General features: G+C 40.6%; 1 protein-coding gene across 2 annotated transcripts in view; it reads right to left on the bottom strand.

Annotated features, from left to right (window-relative positions):
* HMGA2 (high mobility group AT-hook 2) overlaps positions 1 to 18,373 on the bottom strand; it is a 118,508-nt gene that overhangs the window by 76,103 nt on the left and 24,032 nt on the right. Inside the window, exon 4 of one of the 2 annotated variants that reach the window (XM_057425531.1) lies at positions 16,337 to 17,312. The exons of the other annotated variant lie outside the window; for it this stretch is intronic. Coding sequence (XP_057281514.1) covers positions 17,262 to 17,312 — 51 coding nt within the window. The 3' untranslated portion in view covers positions 16,337 to 17,261. Of the gene's footprint in view, positions 1 to 16,336; positions 17,313 to 18,373 lie in introns of those variants that run through there. 2 annotated transcript variants of the gene reach the window in all.

Raw genomic sequence — 18,373 nt, forward strand, 5'->3', positions numbered from 1 at the left:
AATTCTTTACTGTGAAGGTGGTGAAGCCCTGGAATGGGCTGCCTAAGGAAGTTATGAATGCTCCATCCCTGGCAGTGTTCAAGGCCAGGTTGGACAGAGCCTTGGGTGAGATGGTTTAGTGAGGTGTCCCTGCCCATGGCAGGGGGTTGGAACTGGATGATCTTAAGGTCCTTTCCAACCCTAACTATTCTATGATTCTATGCTTCTATTCATTCCACCTCACCTCATGGTATTAGGATGAAATTCAGTGAATCCAAATGTAACTTCTACCTCAATACGACTTGAAATTCGGTATGTTCACAATTCTTCCTCTCTGACCAGTAAGTACACCTCATTATGTGTAAGTAACCCTGAGCATCTGGAAATGCTTGGGTATTAATATGAAAAGCTTTTCATACAGAGAACTTATCTGCAACATACTAAGGGTTATTCTCTGTCACAGACATATATAGATGGGTGTATATATATGAGGATGGAAACAGAGACATGGGTATGCTGCTATAGAATTGAAGACATGCTGTTATGGGACAAATTGTCCTACACTCATTTCATTAAAAGTGCTTATATTTCTGGTCAGTGTTAAGAAAAGTTCTCCCACAGCATACTACCATATACTGGCATATCTAAAGCAGGTAAAGAACTGAGGGAAAACACACAGAAACAGCTGCAGTTTCACTGCATTTAAGAGAAATTATAACTGGGATTGGTGTCATGTAACAAGATGTTAAAGTTGGATACACACTTATATCCCGGGGGGCCAGGTACTTTACATCCATCAAAATACCTATTCTTTTTTTGTAAAATATATTGGAACTGCTATTTCAGCTTGTATTTCTTATTATTGATGTATTAACTATAATATAGAAGCCTACAGAAGTAGAAATTAAGACCTTAAGAGCACTTGCAATGAGTCAGAATAAAAATCTATTTCTAGAGTAGTGCCAGCTCAGACAGTGGCTAATAATGGATGCTAAGGAAAAATACATGTGGCAAATATGGAATGACACTTCCTGCATTTTCAAAGTGGAAGATAGCATTGAGTCCACTGAGCTTAAAAATACTTTCTGTATAAAGTCTTTTAAAATCCCTTTTTTTTTGGGTATCTTTTTCCTTTGAACTTGTCTAACGGTTTTGTAAACCAGTTTGCACATCTGACATGAAGAACTTCTGTGCTAATGAGCTCAACAATTTAACTGTGTTGTGTGAAAAAAACAAACTTCCTTTTGTTTGTTTTTACCCTGTTTCTGTTGGTCTTCTCGTTGTTACATCTTGAGAAGCAAAAAGTAATGATTTTCTGTTCATCACCTATACAGAATTAATTAAATTTACAGGGTTTTGTCAAATTTCCTCTTAATTTCTCTCTTATTTTAAGTTGGTAAGATGTGGTCTATTTATCTCCCCTTGTGGGGAAATAATTCTGTACCTCTGAGCAAACTAGTATGTATCTGCACTTCTTCAGGTCCATTATTATTTGCAATGTTCAAATGCATTAAAAATCCAAGTGCACCACTGAGTTATCTATGCCAGAATTATGTCTTACATTTTGTTGTCTATTCCCTTCCTAACACTTATTAATATTTATTCCCTTCTTTTGATCACTGCTGTCAGAGAGGTGACATTTTGCAAGAACTATGACACCAAGCTGTGTGGTTCGGCTGATACGCTGGAGGGAAGGAATGCCATCCAGAGGGACCTTGACACGCTTGTGAGGTGGGCTGATGCCAACCTCATGAAGTTTAACCATGACAAGTGCAAGGTCCTACACCTGGGTCGGAGCAATCCCAGGCACAGCTACAGGTTGGGCAGAGAAGAGATTCAGAGCAGCCCTGCAGAGAAGGACTTGGGGGTGTTGGTGGATGAGAAAATGAACATGAGCTGGCTTCAGTGTGCGCTTGCAGCCCAGAAAGCAACCGTATCCTGGGCTGCGTCAAAAGGAACGTGACCAGCAGGTCGAAGGAGGTGATCCTGCCCCTCTGCTCTGCTCTCGTGAGACCTCACTTGGAGTATTGTGTGCAGTTCTGGTGTCCTCAACATCAAAAGGACATGGAACTGTTGGAACAAGTCCAGAGAAGGGCCACAAGGATGATCAGGGGACTGGAGCACCTCCTGTATGAAGACAGGCTGAGGAAGTTGGGGCTGTTCAGCCTGGAGAAGAGAAGGTTGCATGGAGACCTCAGAGCAGCCTTCCAGTCTCTGAAGGGGGCCTATAGGGATGCTGGGGAGGGACTCTTCATTAGGGACTGTAGTGATAGGACAAGGGGTAACGGGTTCAAACTTAAACAGGGGAAGTTTAGATTGGATATAAGGAGGAAATTCTTTCCTGTTAGGGTGGTGAGGCACTGGAATGGGTTGCCCAGGGAGGTTGTGAATGCTCCATCCCTGGCAGTGCTCAAGACTAGGCTGGAAGAGGCCTTGGGTGACACGGTTTAGTGTGAGGTGTCCTTACCCATGGCAGGGGGGTTGGAACTGGATGATCTTAAGGTCCTTTCCAACCCTAACTATTCTATGATTCTATGACTCCAAGTTCTCCTTCCTGTCTGGAAAAAACTAACTCAGAGCTCACCTTTGGAAAGGCAGAACTTCTCATTACCTTGAACACAGCAACACAAAGCGTTGCCTGCCATTGCACTGCCAAACCATTCAGTACCATGAGTTCCCTATTCTCACCATTCTTTTTGGTAGTAACTAATTTTTTATCAGCACCAATTCATAACCTTGCATAACTATTTTCAGAATCATTCATTTTGAGCAGCGTTATGTCCCAGCAAAATTCCTGATATCTCCCCTCCATTGCCAAAGTAGCCCAGAAGATGACCTTCCCTCTCATTCCCTGACCACTTAATTTCTTTAAAGCACTCAATGAATAACACTGAAAAAACTACTATGGAAAACCAGACACATTGCATTGATTGAACCATCCATAGCCACAGGATTACTAGTTTTCTTTCAGACAATTCCATCAGGTTTGTGACACACAATTTCTTATCAGTATTATACTTGACCAAGTCTCTACAATTTTATTCTTTTCTTTACAGCCAGGTCTCTGGCTAGCAGTTCCAGGAGCTATCTAGGGTGTCAGTATGGCTGCCACCACCACCTGTGGGCCAAGCCACCTACCGTATGCCCTACAGCTAGGGCTTTGCCATAGGAAGTTTGGAAATTTCACATTTCAGTTTAATCTGACTTTTTTTTTGGAGAACAGTGTTTGGTCCTGACAATTTGCCACTGCTTCTGATCTGTTTAAAAACTCTTTCGCCTGCATTTCAGTATTAGACAGCTCTTTTCCCTGTAAAGGAAAGTTCTGGTGTGGAAATCTTCCTAAATTCTTTGAGGATGCCTAGAATTCGTATTTCTCTACTCCTGTGGCCTTGCCTTACTCAAGCTCTCCTTTTACGTGCTCAAGATTCATTGCCTCTACAGACTCTTCAATGACCTCCTGTTTCCAGCATGTTTGAAAGTGTTTTTATTAGTACTTCCAAGACTTTAACAAGCTGTTCCTTAACACCTTTTTAGGCCTGCTTCATCAATGCTTCCCATTTAACATACTTCACATTTAACATAAACGTATTTTCCTTTCTCCTTCATCTGGACATGACTTCTACTTCTTGAAGACTATTTATTTGAAATTGTCCTCTCCACTCATCTCCTTAAAAATAGCAAGGTTTTCATAATCCTTCTATATCTTTGATAGTTGGTATATTCATACATTGAACATTTAAGAAGTCTGTAAGCAGTCTTTCTGAACAGTGAAAGTCACTTCACCCTGTTGACTCTTCCTTTTAATTCCCTTTTAACTTTAGTGTTATGTTGTTCCTTCTTATGAACTCAGATATTGACTGTGGAGAAATACGTGAAGCAGAAGAATGAGGATGATTTAGTAGGACATCTTTGCTCATTATGACTATAACAACTGTATGGATTTTATGTAGGATAATTCAAGGTTCTTTTTCCAAATGACCAGTAAAATGCTCTTTGCTCTATAATCGTGCATTCATGTACAGACCCGGTGATGAGTGACTGAGTATTGCTGGGCTTTAAATGCTGGTTGATTAGCTTACATGAAATGAATCTGTGGCATCAGCTTCAGCTCCTCGTGAATATTAGTTCTCAGTTCAGGTATATATTTTTAAGAATTTCAGAGAAAAGACCCCAGAGTCTGTGTTTAAACCTACCCTTCAACAGCTTTAGGCAATCTGGTGGAGCAGTGTGGACCAACCTGCAATTCTTCGGGCTATAATCAAATTTTTATTTGCATGCAGAATACTATTTCAGAGGCCATTTATTCAGCACCTCCAGTTAATACCTTTGGTTTCATTAGGGTAATTATAGTCTACACAGGTATGTCTTTTATCACCACTGTAATCACAGCTTTAGGTCATTGCTTTTCCAGATTGATCAAGTATTTGTATTATCATTCACCTAACAAAAACCATGGCAATAACCATATTGTGAGAAAACTAATTTAAAGGCTCTAGGCTTTTGGCTGTTATCGAAAGAGCTTGACCTCATTAATTCTTTGGTTGGAATTTTGCTTTCAGAAATAACCTGTGAGGATTATTTCATAGGTTCATTTGCTAGTTCTTAGATGTCTAATTGTCTAATTTGTAGATGTGATCAGGCAGTTAGTGTTCTAAGTATCATAAATGGCAACCACAATTATTTCCTGAAGCAAATTTGCAGGCAGAAAAAGGAAGACCATTTTTCAAAAACAGACCAGAAATGTGGTTTTAATTGTAGATAAAAGCATCCCCAGCAGCACTACAATACAGCCAGAGGTGTCATGCCCAAAGTGGCAGAGGCTAGGTTCATAATTGTTAGACATTGGCTATGTTTAGCGAAGCTGTAAATATCACGTGGTGGCAAGCAATACTTTATGTTTGGCCTTTTCAACTCGTAATTATTATGGACTGGTTAACAAACCTAAAAAAGAAGTTGTGCAAATGCACCCAAGATCTGTTTGCATATTTGTGCTTCACTGCATGGCGTCTCTTGCATGTATACCTGTGCATAAAAGTGAAGCCTCCCTTTCTTCTAACTACATCAGGTATGAAGAGAATGAGCCTGGTAGAAATGCTACTCTGAGTTACTCCCTTTCAACTTCTGGCACTTTCTATAGTATCACAGGCTCTGGTTTATTATCCTCAGGTCTTTATCTTCTGTAGATTAAAAGAATAAAAGGCAAATAGCATGTGAAATAAACATACATGGGCATATATGTCCACTGTATAGACAGACATAGATATAGCCATTCTTCTACGGGATATTTGGGCTCTACGCAGCGTAATGCCTTGTGCTGACATCAAGACTCCTTAAAAATAGGAGGTTTGGTTATAGGAGCTGACTAGTGATCCTGCTGGCAGCACCTACCACAACCCTGGTAGACCCCAGTATTGCTGCTCTTCAGTTTCCTGATGATTTATATGGAATTATGAAAAATGTTTTTCAACAGTGAGTGTAGCATGCTGGGATCCTCAATTAATGTAAAATGCTGTAACTCGGTGGAGCTATTGCAGCTTGCTGCAGTAAGCAATCCTGTGCACACCCTTCTCTAACTTTGCTCACTTACAACCTGGCTTCTGCCCATGGAGCTTAGCACCCTTGCTTAAGAGAAGGTCACACTAACACAGACCTCAAGAGTCTCTGAAAACATTAGACTGTCTGTAAAATCTTTCCATAGGAACAAAAATTGACAACAGAAAACAGGCGTTTTGCCTGTTTTTGCTTTGGATAGTAATGAAGGAAAATTACAAAGTCAACACTCTTGAGTACAGAGGCAAAGCCTTCTTTAACTCCCATTTCTTTAACTGAAAGTCCCATCTGTGGAATGCTGGAACTGGGGAACTGAAAATCTGACTCAATGTAAAGCACTTAGCTGTCATTAAATGCAAAAGTGAAAGGTATCTTTACTATACTTGCTGTCCTGGAACTTTAAGTGGAACATATGGCTTAAGTGGGTGGAGAGCCTGGATGTGAAAACACAGATACAGTCCTCTTTCCAGAAAAACTATGAAGAGTAGCTTACTGATCAAATGAAGTCGGAAATTCACAGCACACCAGATATGGTTAAGGAATGTCAGAGTTTTAGCAACTGCTGATTAGTTACAGAGACCTAAACTTGCTTATAATTGTTTGTTATCTTGTACTCCTTAGGGTTAAACCCCATTATAAAGGATCAACCCATCTCTACCAAAAGGGAAGGAAACAAAGAGAAACTGGAAAATAGTATCTGGACTGTCAGTGCTGGCTGCATGTCTAGCTGGTATTATTAAGGGACAGAAGTACGTTGCAGTGTTGAGTACCCAAGATAGGAATGCCATCTAAATACTGCTTGAATTATATCAGTGAGCAGTTTGATGGGTGACAATGCTTGAACCAGTTCTGTGTTATTTCCATTTCCTTTTAACCATGGACACTAATAGCAAAAATATTCTGTCTCACTGCTCTTATATGAGTTCTCCTCCTACACCAATGTTTTAGTCAGAGGGCAGTCAGTGGGCAAAACATGCTCATGACTATTTCCTTTGCTTCAGAAACACTTGCCAAAATGAAATGGCCAAGGTTTTACATTTGCCTTCTGGACTGAGTCGTCTGGGGGCTCTGGAGACAAGCCACCATACAGTGGGACAGTTCTGCTGATCACACTGAGCTCCTGATCAACCTGTGAGCATTGCCTCCAGGACTGCTCAGAGCAGCTTCCCAAATGAGTAACATCCTGAATAGTGGAAAGCTTCACTGACTCTCCATCTAAATATGCAAGTATAAACTTAGAATTCTGTGAGTTTATACTCAGAAACTCTGAGGTTTCCTCTGAATTTTTGTCTTTTCATCCCACCCAAACTCTTATTTCCTCTGTCCCTTCTTTGAGCTCCCCTCCCTCACTCTGCTTCCTTAGTGTCACAGAACCACAAGTGTCTAGACTGTGAAGGTCTCTGCTTCATTTAGTCCACTGATTTCAGAAAAACCCACTGAATTTTTAATACATTTTTTTTATCATGCAATGTAATCTCCTGCTTTCTCTTACCCTTTCTGGCTTTGGTCCACTTTTCCTTTCCTTTATGTTGTACAGTAGATTATAGCCTATCTCTCTTTCCATTTGTCCTTAGTGTCTGTTTCCTCCTTTTTTTTTTATCCACCCTGCCTTTTCTCAATCTGTCTTTCTGTGATGCCTCTTCTACACTATCCCTGCATTTTAGCTTTTCCACTTTCTCACACCAAATCTCTGCCACTCAATCCTGTTTGATCATCCCATCTTTACACCCAAGGACTGTATCTCCTAATCGAAGACAGAGAGGTAAGAGTCATCTGTGTCTCCACAACCCCAAGTATGACAACAATTACTTTTACACATTATCCTAGTGTTTTCAACTGCCTAAAGAGTATGAATCTTTCTTTATCTGCCCTTTCAGCTTCACTTGCTCTGAAAGCATGGTCTTATTTGCCCCTTTTCTTTTTGTGCGTGTTCAGCCCAACTGTCCATGGGCTTTTCTGACTTCTCCACAATCACTGACAGATATTCCTTATTATTCTACCTCTTCTCAATTTAGATTGTTTTCCCATTTCTGAGCAGAAAGACAGGGCCTACAGAAAAAGCAGAACAAAGAAACTAGGTGTTGGGAAAAGCTTTTAAAAACAAAAAAGTAAGGGAGACAGGGACAGAATTTCTGAGCAGGAGGCTTCAGCAGGAAAGAGAAGGATGCTTTCCCAGGAGCAAAACGTGTCCCACTGCTGAACTAGCTGAGGCAGATGGAAATTCACTGCCAAAAAGAAAGTGACTCCATGTTTTGGAAGAGAACAGAAGCATCAGAAAGGTTATCGCAGATTTCTCACATGACTTTACTTTCCCATAAACTAAGCAGAAACAGAGGTGGGGAAATATTGTGGACACGCATTATTTTGCATAGGTCTCTACAAGCTAGGGCATCTTTAAGTCACCTTGTATTTGGAAACTCTTCTATGTCCATTTTGTTTCCTAGAGCATACGTCTCTAAGAGTGAACGAGAAAGTCGTAGTGCTTTCAGGATTGGCCCTCTGGGACAGTATGAACCTGAGAAAGAGTAAGGGTGATCAGTGGTTGCAGAGGCCATCTGGCTTCACATCTGTGAAAAGTCACAGCTGTAACACTGGGAGAGACTCAGGCAGACCTTGAGAAACAGTGCTGTAGATACCTTCCTGGATTGGGAAAGAGGCATGGGACTGCCTCTGCTGGGGCAGCAACACAGCAACCTGGCATGCGTCTAAGTGAGCCTCTGAGTGGGGTGGTTCTCACAGAGCAGCAAAAGGCAGTGGGAAAATCAAGCAGCTAAACTTGCTGTGATCACTCCTGACCACAATTCAGCTCTCGGTGTATCAGCAGACATAGCTGAGTTTAACTCGGATTTCATTTCAGTTTAGTAGCTCTCCTCTAACTGACTCAAAGAACTCAGTTTCCAGTAGAAGTCCTGGGAGTCTGCTCCATGGCCTAATAAATTTTGTGTTTGGGGGGAAATATTTGTGATAGTCAATTTAAATTTTCCTTTGTTCAGTTTTTCCTATTACATCTACTTTATCTTTTAGTTTGTATTGGGTCCTTGTTCATATTAAATGTGCCAAAAGTGCTGAACCTCTGCTAATAGCTTTTTCATAGCATGCAGCTACAGGCATGTCAGATACCTTTCTGCATGTTGACCCTCAAACCCCTGATGGAAAAAAACCCTTTAATTACCAAAATCTTTGAATCATGAATTTCATTAGTGTAAAAAAAATACCAGTAGCAAAAAAGGGAAAAAAAACCCTAGCGTACTTAATAAATCATTGTATCTTTGCTACTGCATTATACAGGATACTTTAGAAAGAACATATTTTTCTATTACTTGCTACCACTTTTAGAAAAATTGCTAAAGAAACAATTCCTAATACAATGCCTCTTCTATGAAAGTGAATTTTCAGCCTTACTCATTTAACATGTGTAAAATTCCTTCCTGGGAAAGAAAGTAGTAAAAATCACTGGGAAAAAAGTACTGAAAAGCAGTTACATATCCACTGGGGGTTTTCCGCATTGATTTTACAACTCATTACCACTATTGCATCTATGGCTGTTGCTATATTGATTTTTAATACATAAAAGGACTTTTTTTTAAGCCATAAAATTCTGTTGCTGCTATGTGAAAGAGGTGATTTAAATCACAACAGGCTAAGACAATAACTCAGCAATACTTCTCCTGTCTGACCTACAAATGCCACTCACAAATAGATGAGAGAAATGCTTCGAAGTTCGGGTGAAGGGAAATGGTTTTGGTGTAAAACAGTTTGTCATGTTCAATCTAAACACGAAAAACGTTTTGCAACCCAGCCTAAGAGACAAGCATATTAAAATCAAAGTTTAGCTGAACAGCTTTCATTGCTTAGCTCTGCTAACTGCCTCCTAGCACTGAAGAGCCATTTTGGTAGTAATAGCATACTGACAATTTTACATCAGCACCTCATGCCTATTCACAAATCTCCACTGACCACCACAGAAGGCAATGTTACTAAAGGTCAGAATTACCATCTATCTGCATAACCTCCTGTAAGGACTATGCTGTAAAGGATCAACCAGCCTAACAGTTTAATGTCTCTGTAAAAATCTGATTAACCCACACTAAAGTCACAGAAAACACTTCCAGATATTTTAAATACTTGAGAGATGACAGTACAATAGGTTCTTTATCAAATATTTTAGTTTGATATTAAATTATTTCCATTCCTTTAAAGAGTACATTAGCTGACTTATTAAATGGACTAGTTACTCATTTAAAATTACTTCCTCGGTTTGTGGTACTAGGAAATGACTCTTTAACAAGTATTCTTGAAAGTGTATCATTGCTCATTCGCTCACCAAGATAAGTGGATGCCTTTTAAAGCAGCGTATCAACTTGCAACTGTTGAAATAAAAACCGAGGCAGAAATCAGCACTGTAAGCATGCAAACAAGTAGAACGCAACACTGATTATCTACCTAACCTTAACTCTTCACACTAACCCCGCCAAACGTTTACCTCTCATATTTATTTTGTAAAGTGCTACATCACCATTATTTTCCTGAAAGAGATCAGTTGCTGTAAAACTTCCTTTTCCTAAACACTTCAAGAAAACCAGCGAACTTAATGGTAAAGTCACAGCGAGCTGAATGCCACATGTAGGACACACCGCATTAAATGCAGCCCAAGCTGCATGCACAGAGAGTGAGATTGCTTGCCAAATCATTAAACATTGCTCTTAGCACATACCATACATTTTATATATTCTGAATAGAGCACTGCATATTATTTATTCCATATATGTTGTTCCATAATGTAAAGATTTGTATCACATCATTTTCTATTTAAGAGCTAGAACAGCTTTGTGACTAAGGACATAGAAGTAATTGTAGATCAATGTTGTGGGGTTGTATATGACTTCAGGAGCAAGATAGACTCCTTTTTCTTGCAAAGAAATATGAAATTAAGTAACTTTGCTATCACTGGGTACAAACTAGTGATGTCCTCCTCACAACCTGCAACTTGAACTTGACCCATGGATAACTCATCCTCCAGACTTGAGTATGTTCCCCACACAGCCAGGCAAAAACAGGAGCTGCCACAGTGGATCTAGACAATTTAATTTTATGTAAAAATTTATATTTTCTATTTCTATTTTATATTAATATTTTCTATTATCCATAATAAAAGGTTTTGCCTTGGAATTTTGGTTTGAAAATACGTTATGTCTGTGCGTATATGTATAAAGAAGAATCATTCAAATACACGCACTTGTGAAGATCCCATGAGCCACATACTGGACAATCTGCTCTTTCTCAGAGGGCATCCAATTCACACAAAGGCTATCTCTTCCTCCCTTCTCATTCACCATTTCATTCTGACCAAATCAGATCTGACTGATCCTTCCATGGCTCCACACCACAGCCGCTCACGGGCTCCTGACGTCTCCTTCAAACAAATGAAGGCATTATTCAGATGTTACAGAATGACTGCAGGCCCTCAAGTATTTTTGTAACTTACATAAATACACTATAACGCACTCATCGGCCACAGAGCTTTTACGTATGTGACATCTGAAAAATATTTAAACGAACAAACACTAACATGCATTCCCACTAGCCTCTGGAAGCACTGCACCAAGCCTAATGGAATAAACTACTCATTTAAGAAAGAGAAGCAGCTAAGGAGAGGCTAAAAAATGTCAACCCAGAACATAAGACTAACCTTAATTCTTTAACCTTGAAACCTCTTAGTGAACTTGTTTGTCTCCACCCCAGCTTCACAAGCTGCAGAAAAGTCAGTTTCGTTTTTCAGCAGAAATGGGATGGTGCTTAGAGTGAAATAGAAGCTACTTACTTGGAGCCTGTGAGTTAAGCGCTCCCAGCTGCGGGAAGCCCCACTCATCACTGTTGTTTACATTCAGATGTTTCACATTGTTGTTGGTGTAATCATTCCAGGTACAGTTACTGTGAAACTGAGACTAAAATAACCATCCACATCACAGCTAAAATACGGCTTTGTGCATATAAAGGTGAAAGACTCTGCAACAACTGCAAGCAGGATTCTCAAGTGCTTTGGATGTGTGCTCTTTGGATTTGCTCTTTTATCTACAATGCCCAGGGAAAGCAGTGCCTACTAGGTGAATATTTCTAAGAGAACCATTCCTATACAACAGGTTTACTTAGGTGAAAGAGAACTGGCAAAAAGTGCCTACAGTAACCTGCAGAAGCCTGGAAGACCTGTCCCAGGGTGAAAAAAACAGGAAAACGTGATAGGAAACAGGGGCAAGAGGAATCAAATGAGAACCTTACAACTGGTCTTCTCACTTCTTCACGGCGTTATAGCCATGAAAGAAATGGCATGGCTTTATAGCTGAACCACCCAGGCAGCTGATCACCTTTGATGATCACCTGATCAATAAGGGATGGCTAATCACCTCTCATCTTGACTCATTAGTCAATGAGGAAATGTGGTTAATCACCTCAATGATAAATTTATCCTAGTTAGCTGAATACTGCCCACAGAGCCTGAAAATAATCCACATCCCTGGAAAGAAAATAGCAACAACCCTAAAAACTACTTCTGCCTAGTACATTTACCTTTACACAACCTTAATTTTCAAGCACCTTAAGAAATTATACGGGGCCCAAAGTTACTAAAAATGCCTAACACTCCAAAGGGAAAAGGTACCATCTTGACAACCTTTGTAATGGTTACATGAGAAATCTGATTAAAATGGTCTGCCCGTTTTTTGTCCCACTGCCCAGAAGGACTGCTCTATCTCTTCTTTCAGCTCATCAAAGTGAAGAGTAGACTCACACAGGCCATTTCCTCAGGATGGATAAATAAAAGAGTCAGCAACTCCTCCCAGCCAGTCCCACTGCCCAGGAAAAGCCCTATGCATTTATTGTTCTTACTCCAGTACCAGTTGTGAGAAGTCTTTCTGCTGTCTCAGGAGCAGCAAACAGAAAATTCCTATATGAAACACAGCGTGTATGACTTCATTAACAAGCCATGGCTGGGCACAGAGGATGTAATTATTAAAACTCCAGGAAGTGGAGAGTCCCTGTCCAAACTTTGAAATGCTAGGAAAAAAAATGAGGCAAATCCTAGGGGAAATATTTCTGAGAAACTAAGAAATAGCGCCCGTGGGAAACTAAAAGGGAAAGGAAATTTGGGAAGCATTTAGGGTTAGAATGACTGGATCACACAGAAACCCCTCCTGTCATTATCAGATGAGGGAAATGAGAGTAAGACAAAGATGCCTGAAGAACACAAACACAATTTAATGAGGCAAGACCTGCTGTAACTCATCAACTCTATTAATTGACATGTCCATAACTATGAATCCTGCCCTTAGGTCTGATATGGGAAGAAGCTGAAAACAAAATACGGAAAGAGGAAAGCTCCACACAGGATATGCTACCCATTTAATGAAGTCTCCACTAACCTGCTGTCCCTTTTCAGCAGCTTTCTGGTAAAGATGCCCATGAAAAGTATAGGGGTAAAAAATAGCTGCTACAGGGAGATGAAGTGATTGGAGTGTGGCAGTTACCCATCTGATGTGAACTGGGGCCATGAACTCTGCACAGAGCCTCGAACCGAGGCCAAAGCACAGTCAAGGACTGATTTCCATCTCTGGAAATCAGCAGCCAGAAAGAAGCGTTAAGAAACAAGCTACCAGAGCAGCTGAGATTTGTAATCCTTCCCAACAGATTGGCCAAGAAAGAAGAACAAGGACTACAGGGATATGAACACAAAAGATGGCTACAGAAACTACCTGGCTGTTATGGACTCAGTCCTGCATCTCCAGTCTTGTTTAAAGTAACGACTCCAATGTAATGGGGAGGAATTAAAAACCTACCCACTTGGTGAGGACATAAAGCAGACATTCCTAAGCTTTGAGGGCTGTCACGACTCCTTCAAGTGTGTTTTATGAGCCCCGCTAAACAGCAGAAGTGAAAGAGTCATAACTCAAAAGTGAAGCTGGAAGAAGGAAACATCATCAAAATTTGGGGAACTCTGGCATCAAAGGTGAGGTTATTCCTGCAGAATCCCTTCACCACATCACTCCAACACAAACTGCAGCAAAGTTCATCAGAAAGGTTTGCTGCTGACAATCTGAGGAAGCTCTTGCAAGCAGCTCACCACAGCTGTTGACTACACATGGATCATACTTGCAACAACGTCCCTGAGGAGCCAGGAGTGTCTTCAATAGAAAGTTATACCTTGCGGCTTTGCGTTGCTTTGAAACAACACACAAGTCAAGACTTCTTTCTGACAAACACAGCAACTTTAAATAGCAACTTTAGCATTTCTAACAGAGAGGTGAAAACAAATAATTCTTGCAGATTCATGTATTCTTATTGCCTTTGAGCAATGCTATAACCTCTCAGGAAATACTAAGCACTGTTGGGCTTAAATCACCTCTGTCGGTACTACACATCAAGTGTTCAGGGTTTCCTCTCTCCCCTCTAATTCCTTATTAAGAGTGTCATTTGCCCCAAAACCTGTTCATTCTGCACCTGAAGTCATAATCCTTTGTTTGCAACCTCACAATTAGTTGCTGTGGAAATCATTTGGATGTCACAAAAACAAAAGGCTTGGTGAAAACTTCAGGTAGGAAATAAGCAGGTTGAGCAGATGAACTCTTACAAATAAGAGACTGTTTTCTGGCAACTATTCACAAAAATAAATAAATAAATAAATAAATAGGAAACGAAAAAAAACCAAAACTTTCCCGTAAACCTAATCTATGACTTGCATTCACACAGAGCTGTCAAAGACAAGGGATAGAAGAATTTCCCTTACGATTTATTAAGGCCGTTCAGTACTAAAAAGGGGCCTATAAGATGGGCTCATTGCAATAGGATGAGAGGTAATGGTTAGAAACTAAAAGAGGGAAGATTCAGGCTGGATGTGAGGAAGAAATTCTTTACAATGAAGGGAGTAAAATCCTGGCAGAGGTTGCCCAGAGGTGGCGGATGCACCATCCCTGGAGACATTCAAGGCCAGGCTGGATGCGGTTCTGAGCAACCTGATGTAGTTGAAGATGTCCCTGCTGATTGCAGAGGGTTGGACTAGATGATCTTTGAAGGTTCCTTCCAACCCAAACTGCCCTATGATTCTATGACTTTTGGTCCAGGAGAAATGTCTAGAAAAGTCTACTGGCTATAAATCTATTTATTGCATCTTGATAAAATACTTCTAAACCCTAGGATCTTACATTCAAATTACTGTGAACCTTATGCTTGACTTAACAAAAACAAAACCCCACACCACCTGATCTGTGGATATTTCTCCCCTAGAAAATAATGCATTGAGCATAGTGGTAAAATAAGCTTCTTGATGGACTTCAGATCAAACTAAAACCAACCCCTCATAGCTCCTACCTGCTGTGCCACCCATCAGAGCAACCACTGCTCACTCATCTTCACCACGAGAGACCCCTGATGCTCAAATTGTGAACACTCTCACTTCGGCAGCAAGTTACAGGGGTGCAGCAAGTCACAGGAGAGGGACAAGGCTGTCCAGCTGTGGGGTCGGGGTGGCAGACAAAGTGTCTGCTAGTTGTTTGCCCTCTGGCTCTCCGCAGTGACACGACAGAAACACAGATGAAATTGCCTTTCACCTTTGTTTCATGATTTAAGATAATGAGCAGCAGATTATCAGTACAAGGGGTAAAAATCCACTTAATAACTATGGAATAGCTCTTCCTCTTGGAAGCAAAGAGCACACGCACTGTGGGATGCCATCTGGTTCTGGCCCAGAGTTCAGAACCAGGGCTCTCTCTGTCCTCTCTGCCCTTCATTTACTGTTGAGCACAATGGGCAGTAAAGCTGGGGTAACTCTACTATTCATTCCAGGTTTGATCTTCCACAAAAGAAATCCACTAAGCAGTAAAGACCAAAATACCTGTCGTTTCACTACTGCAAATCAGGAAGAGCTTGAGGAAAGCCGGTCAGCTCTACCACAGATTTCTCTACCCAGCTGCTTGGCAAAAAGAGCTGCCCTAGCATGCTCTGGCCATTCTCAAATCCCTCTTCTCCTTCCCCTCCCAGGTGAAACAAAGCAAAGCTGACAGACTTATGACAGGCCTGTGCTTGATGGGGAGGAACCCAGCATACAGGTAGTGCATAGAAATACTGATAATTTGTTCTGGAAAGTGCCTAAGAGCTGGAAGTTGGACTTCAAAATCAAAAGTTTGACCAAGTAGGTCTGGACTTTCTCTGACGGATGTCTGGAAATCTCCAAGGAGGGAGATTCCTCAGCCTTTTTGCAGAGCGTGTCCTGTGCTCATCTCCTCCTACTGTGGATTTTTTTTTTCCTTTGCTCCATGGAAATTTCCTTTGCCGAAACATGTGGCCATTGCCCCTTGTCACCATCACATAAACTGGGAAATGCCATGGACTCAGCAGACCTGTACGAATGAGAGAGAACTGAGTTCTGTTTCTGTTAGCAGTATGGCTAGTGCACAAGTGACATTCCATTCACTTGCATCCTCAAAAGCCTCCACTCCCATGGTCTGAATCTGTACATAATCTGTGCCTCCCAGAGGGCTTAGAATAGGGATTCTGGTAAAGAATAGGGGTGAGCAACTTGCACATAAGTACAGCACATAATTGTTTATTGCAACTTGCACATAAGTACAGCACATAATTGTTTATTGCATCTTTAGACATGTCTTAAAAATAATTGTTTTTCAAGGTTTCGACAAGCATAATGTATTGATGTCCTATTTATACTGCGGATCATGAATTTTAAGAGGTTACAAGCACTCTGCATATGGAGTTGGAGAGGTAATTCTTTTGTAAAGAATTAAATCTGCCAATAACATTTGACTTTGGAAAACATGCTAAAATGTTCTTCAAGAGTGACTTGCATCTTTTCATTAAAACGAGTGCTTTAGCTACACAAGCAACAACCATAGATCTGAAATGAAGAGATGTCTCGCACTTGGTAGCTACATAGTGTTCATGAAAGTTTTGTGACCTCCTCAACGGAAGATTGCTTTTACTTTCATTAAATACATATATATTATAACCCTAGTAAAAACAACCCAAAAGACATGTAACACCAGAAAAAATACATTGAAATAACACTAAGGATCTAATATAAATCCACAAAAGCCAGGAAATTCAGAGATAAAGAAAGACTTTCAGATGAGGGAAAACTTTCCAATATATTAAACTAGAGCATAAATTCACTTCCTCTTCACATGTTTGCCATCAAGTCATTCCAGACACAGGGGGTAAGTTTCTCCCTTGGGGTAACTCAAAGTGCCTTCAGCAGTACTACACCAAGAATCAGTTTGGCCCTACAGAACTATGTCTTAATACTTTCTCTAGTTGTGATAATTACCATTGATTTGAGTTTAAACAGCAACTTCCTCTCATACAGCTCATTTTCCCATCATTCACAGACTGCTATAAAACTTTATTTGTGAGATCGTAGTAGTTTCCATGATAACAGACTATGATGTCAATAGTGGGGTTATGACTTCATTGACAGACCAACTAGAACCTCTGTGCAAAGAAGAAAATCCACACTCAAATACAAATATATCTGAGATTAGCAAAGATAACACTGCACTTCACGGGGCATGGACATTTCCATCCGCGTTAATAATATTCTCTACTTTTCACCTGAGCCAAGTATGAAAATGCCCCTTAAAAATTTCTGTTTCCTTCATAAGTCATTCATGGTGCTGATGTGCTGCCACCCAAACTCAGCCTTGGCGCTAGCGCTGCATGGGCCAAGCTTGATGTCAGCAGCAGTTTAAATCATATGCTGTGGGTCCAATTCTTCGCTGCACTCTCTGGAAGTGCAAAGTCAAACGTACAGCTTAAGACAGGGTATGAAGGGAATGAAATGATTTTGAGCTGTCTTCAAAGTTCTCGTAATCCTGTCTTTGTCTTTAAGCTGACATGGCTTTGGCTCTGGGACCTGGCTATCCCATCCCCAACAGAGCAAGATAACCATAATTAACGAGTTACTAGAAGATCCCCATGTGTTTCATTGAGCAATAGGATCCAAAAAAGGAGTGTGACAAGGAGAACTGGAACAAGGAAAGACAGGCTGCAACCTTTCCACAGCTAGTACAGGTACGTAAGAAAACTACCCTGATCCTTGAGATACAGAGCAGAACTGCTGTAAACAAGAGCTTTCCACAACACTTGTGTTTCTGAAAGAGGAAAAAATATTTTTCCTTTCAGTTTCCTAGACTGCAAAAGGCAGAGGGGCTGTGGCTGACGCCATGCTGCCATGTGAAATAAGAGATGGGTAGTTTAAGCACTCTTCCACCCTAGACTGAAAACTCTTAATATCGGTGCATGGGACACAACTGAGCTGGAGGTCAGATTCAACCCAAGAACCGAGGAGTGACAATTCCCTGTTGCTCTAAGTTTTACAGACACTTGGGCTCTTTGTCCATTCTTTTTGCCTGTCTCTACTCCTTGCTTTAAGACCTTCTCAAAGGCTACCTGAAATTTCTCATGTTTAGTTTCGTACCAGATGTTTATTTTGTTGGATAGCTTCCAAAGAAATCCAGACATTTTTTAATTAAATAAATGCCCTTTTCCATTTTTTAGATGTCTTATCATACTCAATTTAAACTAAGAACTTTTTCAAAGCTTCTATCCGTGACATTTATGTAGCCCTGAAGGAGCAGAGCAGGCAAGCTACGTATTCAAACTTTGACCTGGAGAAGACAAACAGAGAATGGAGGCAGGTATGGTTCACCTCTGTCTCTATTCTTGTGCAGTGTCTGGAATGCCCACATTGCAAAAGGGCAAAGGAAGGACAGAATCCCTCCCATGGCTTCTGATTATAAGGCCTTTCATGAAAACTAACAAGTCAAGAAAAAATGAGGATGCTAAA

Source organism: Pezoporus wallicus, unplaced genomic scaffold (assembly GCF_028554395.1).
Source record: "Pezoporus wallicus isolate ANWC-B61680 ecotype Strahan unplaced genomic scaffold, APGP_CSIRO_Pwel_v1 contig_4722, whole genome shotgun sequence".
Classification (NCBI taxonomy): domain Eukaryota; kingdom Metazoa; phylum Chordata; class Aves; order Psittaciformes; family Psittacidae; genus Pezoporus; species Pezoporus wallicus.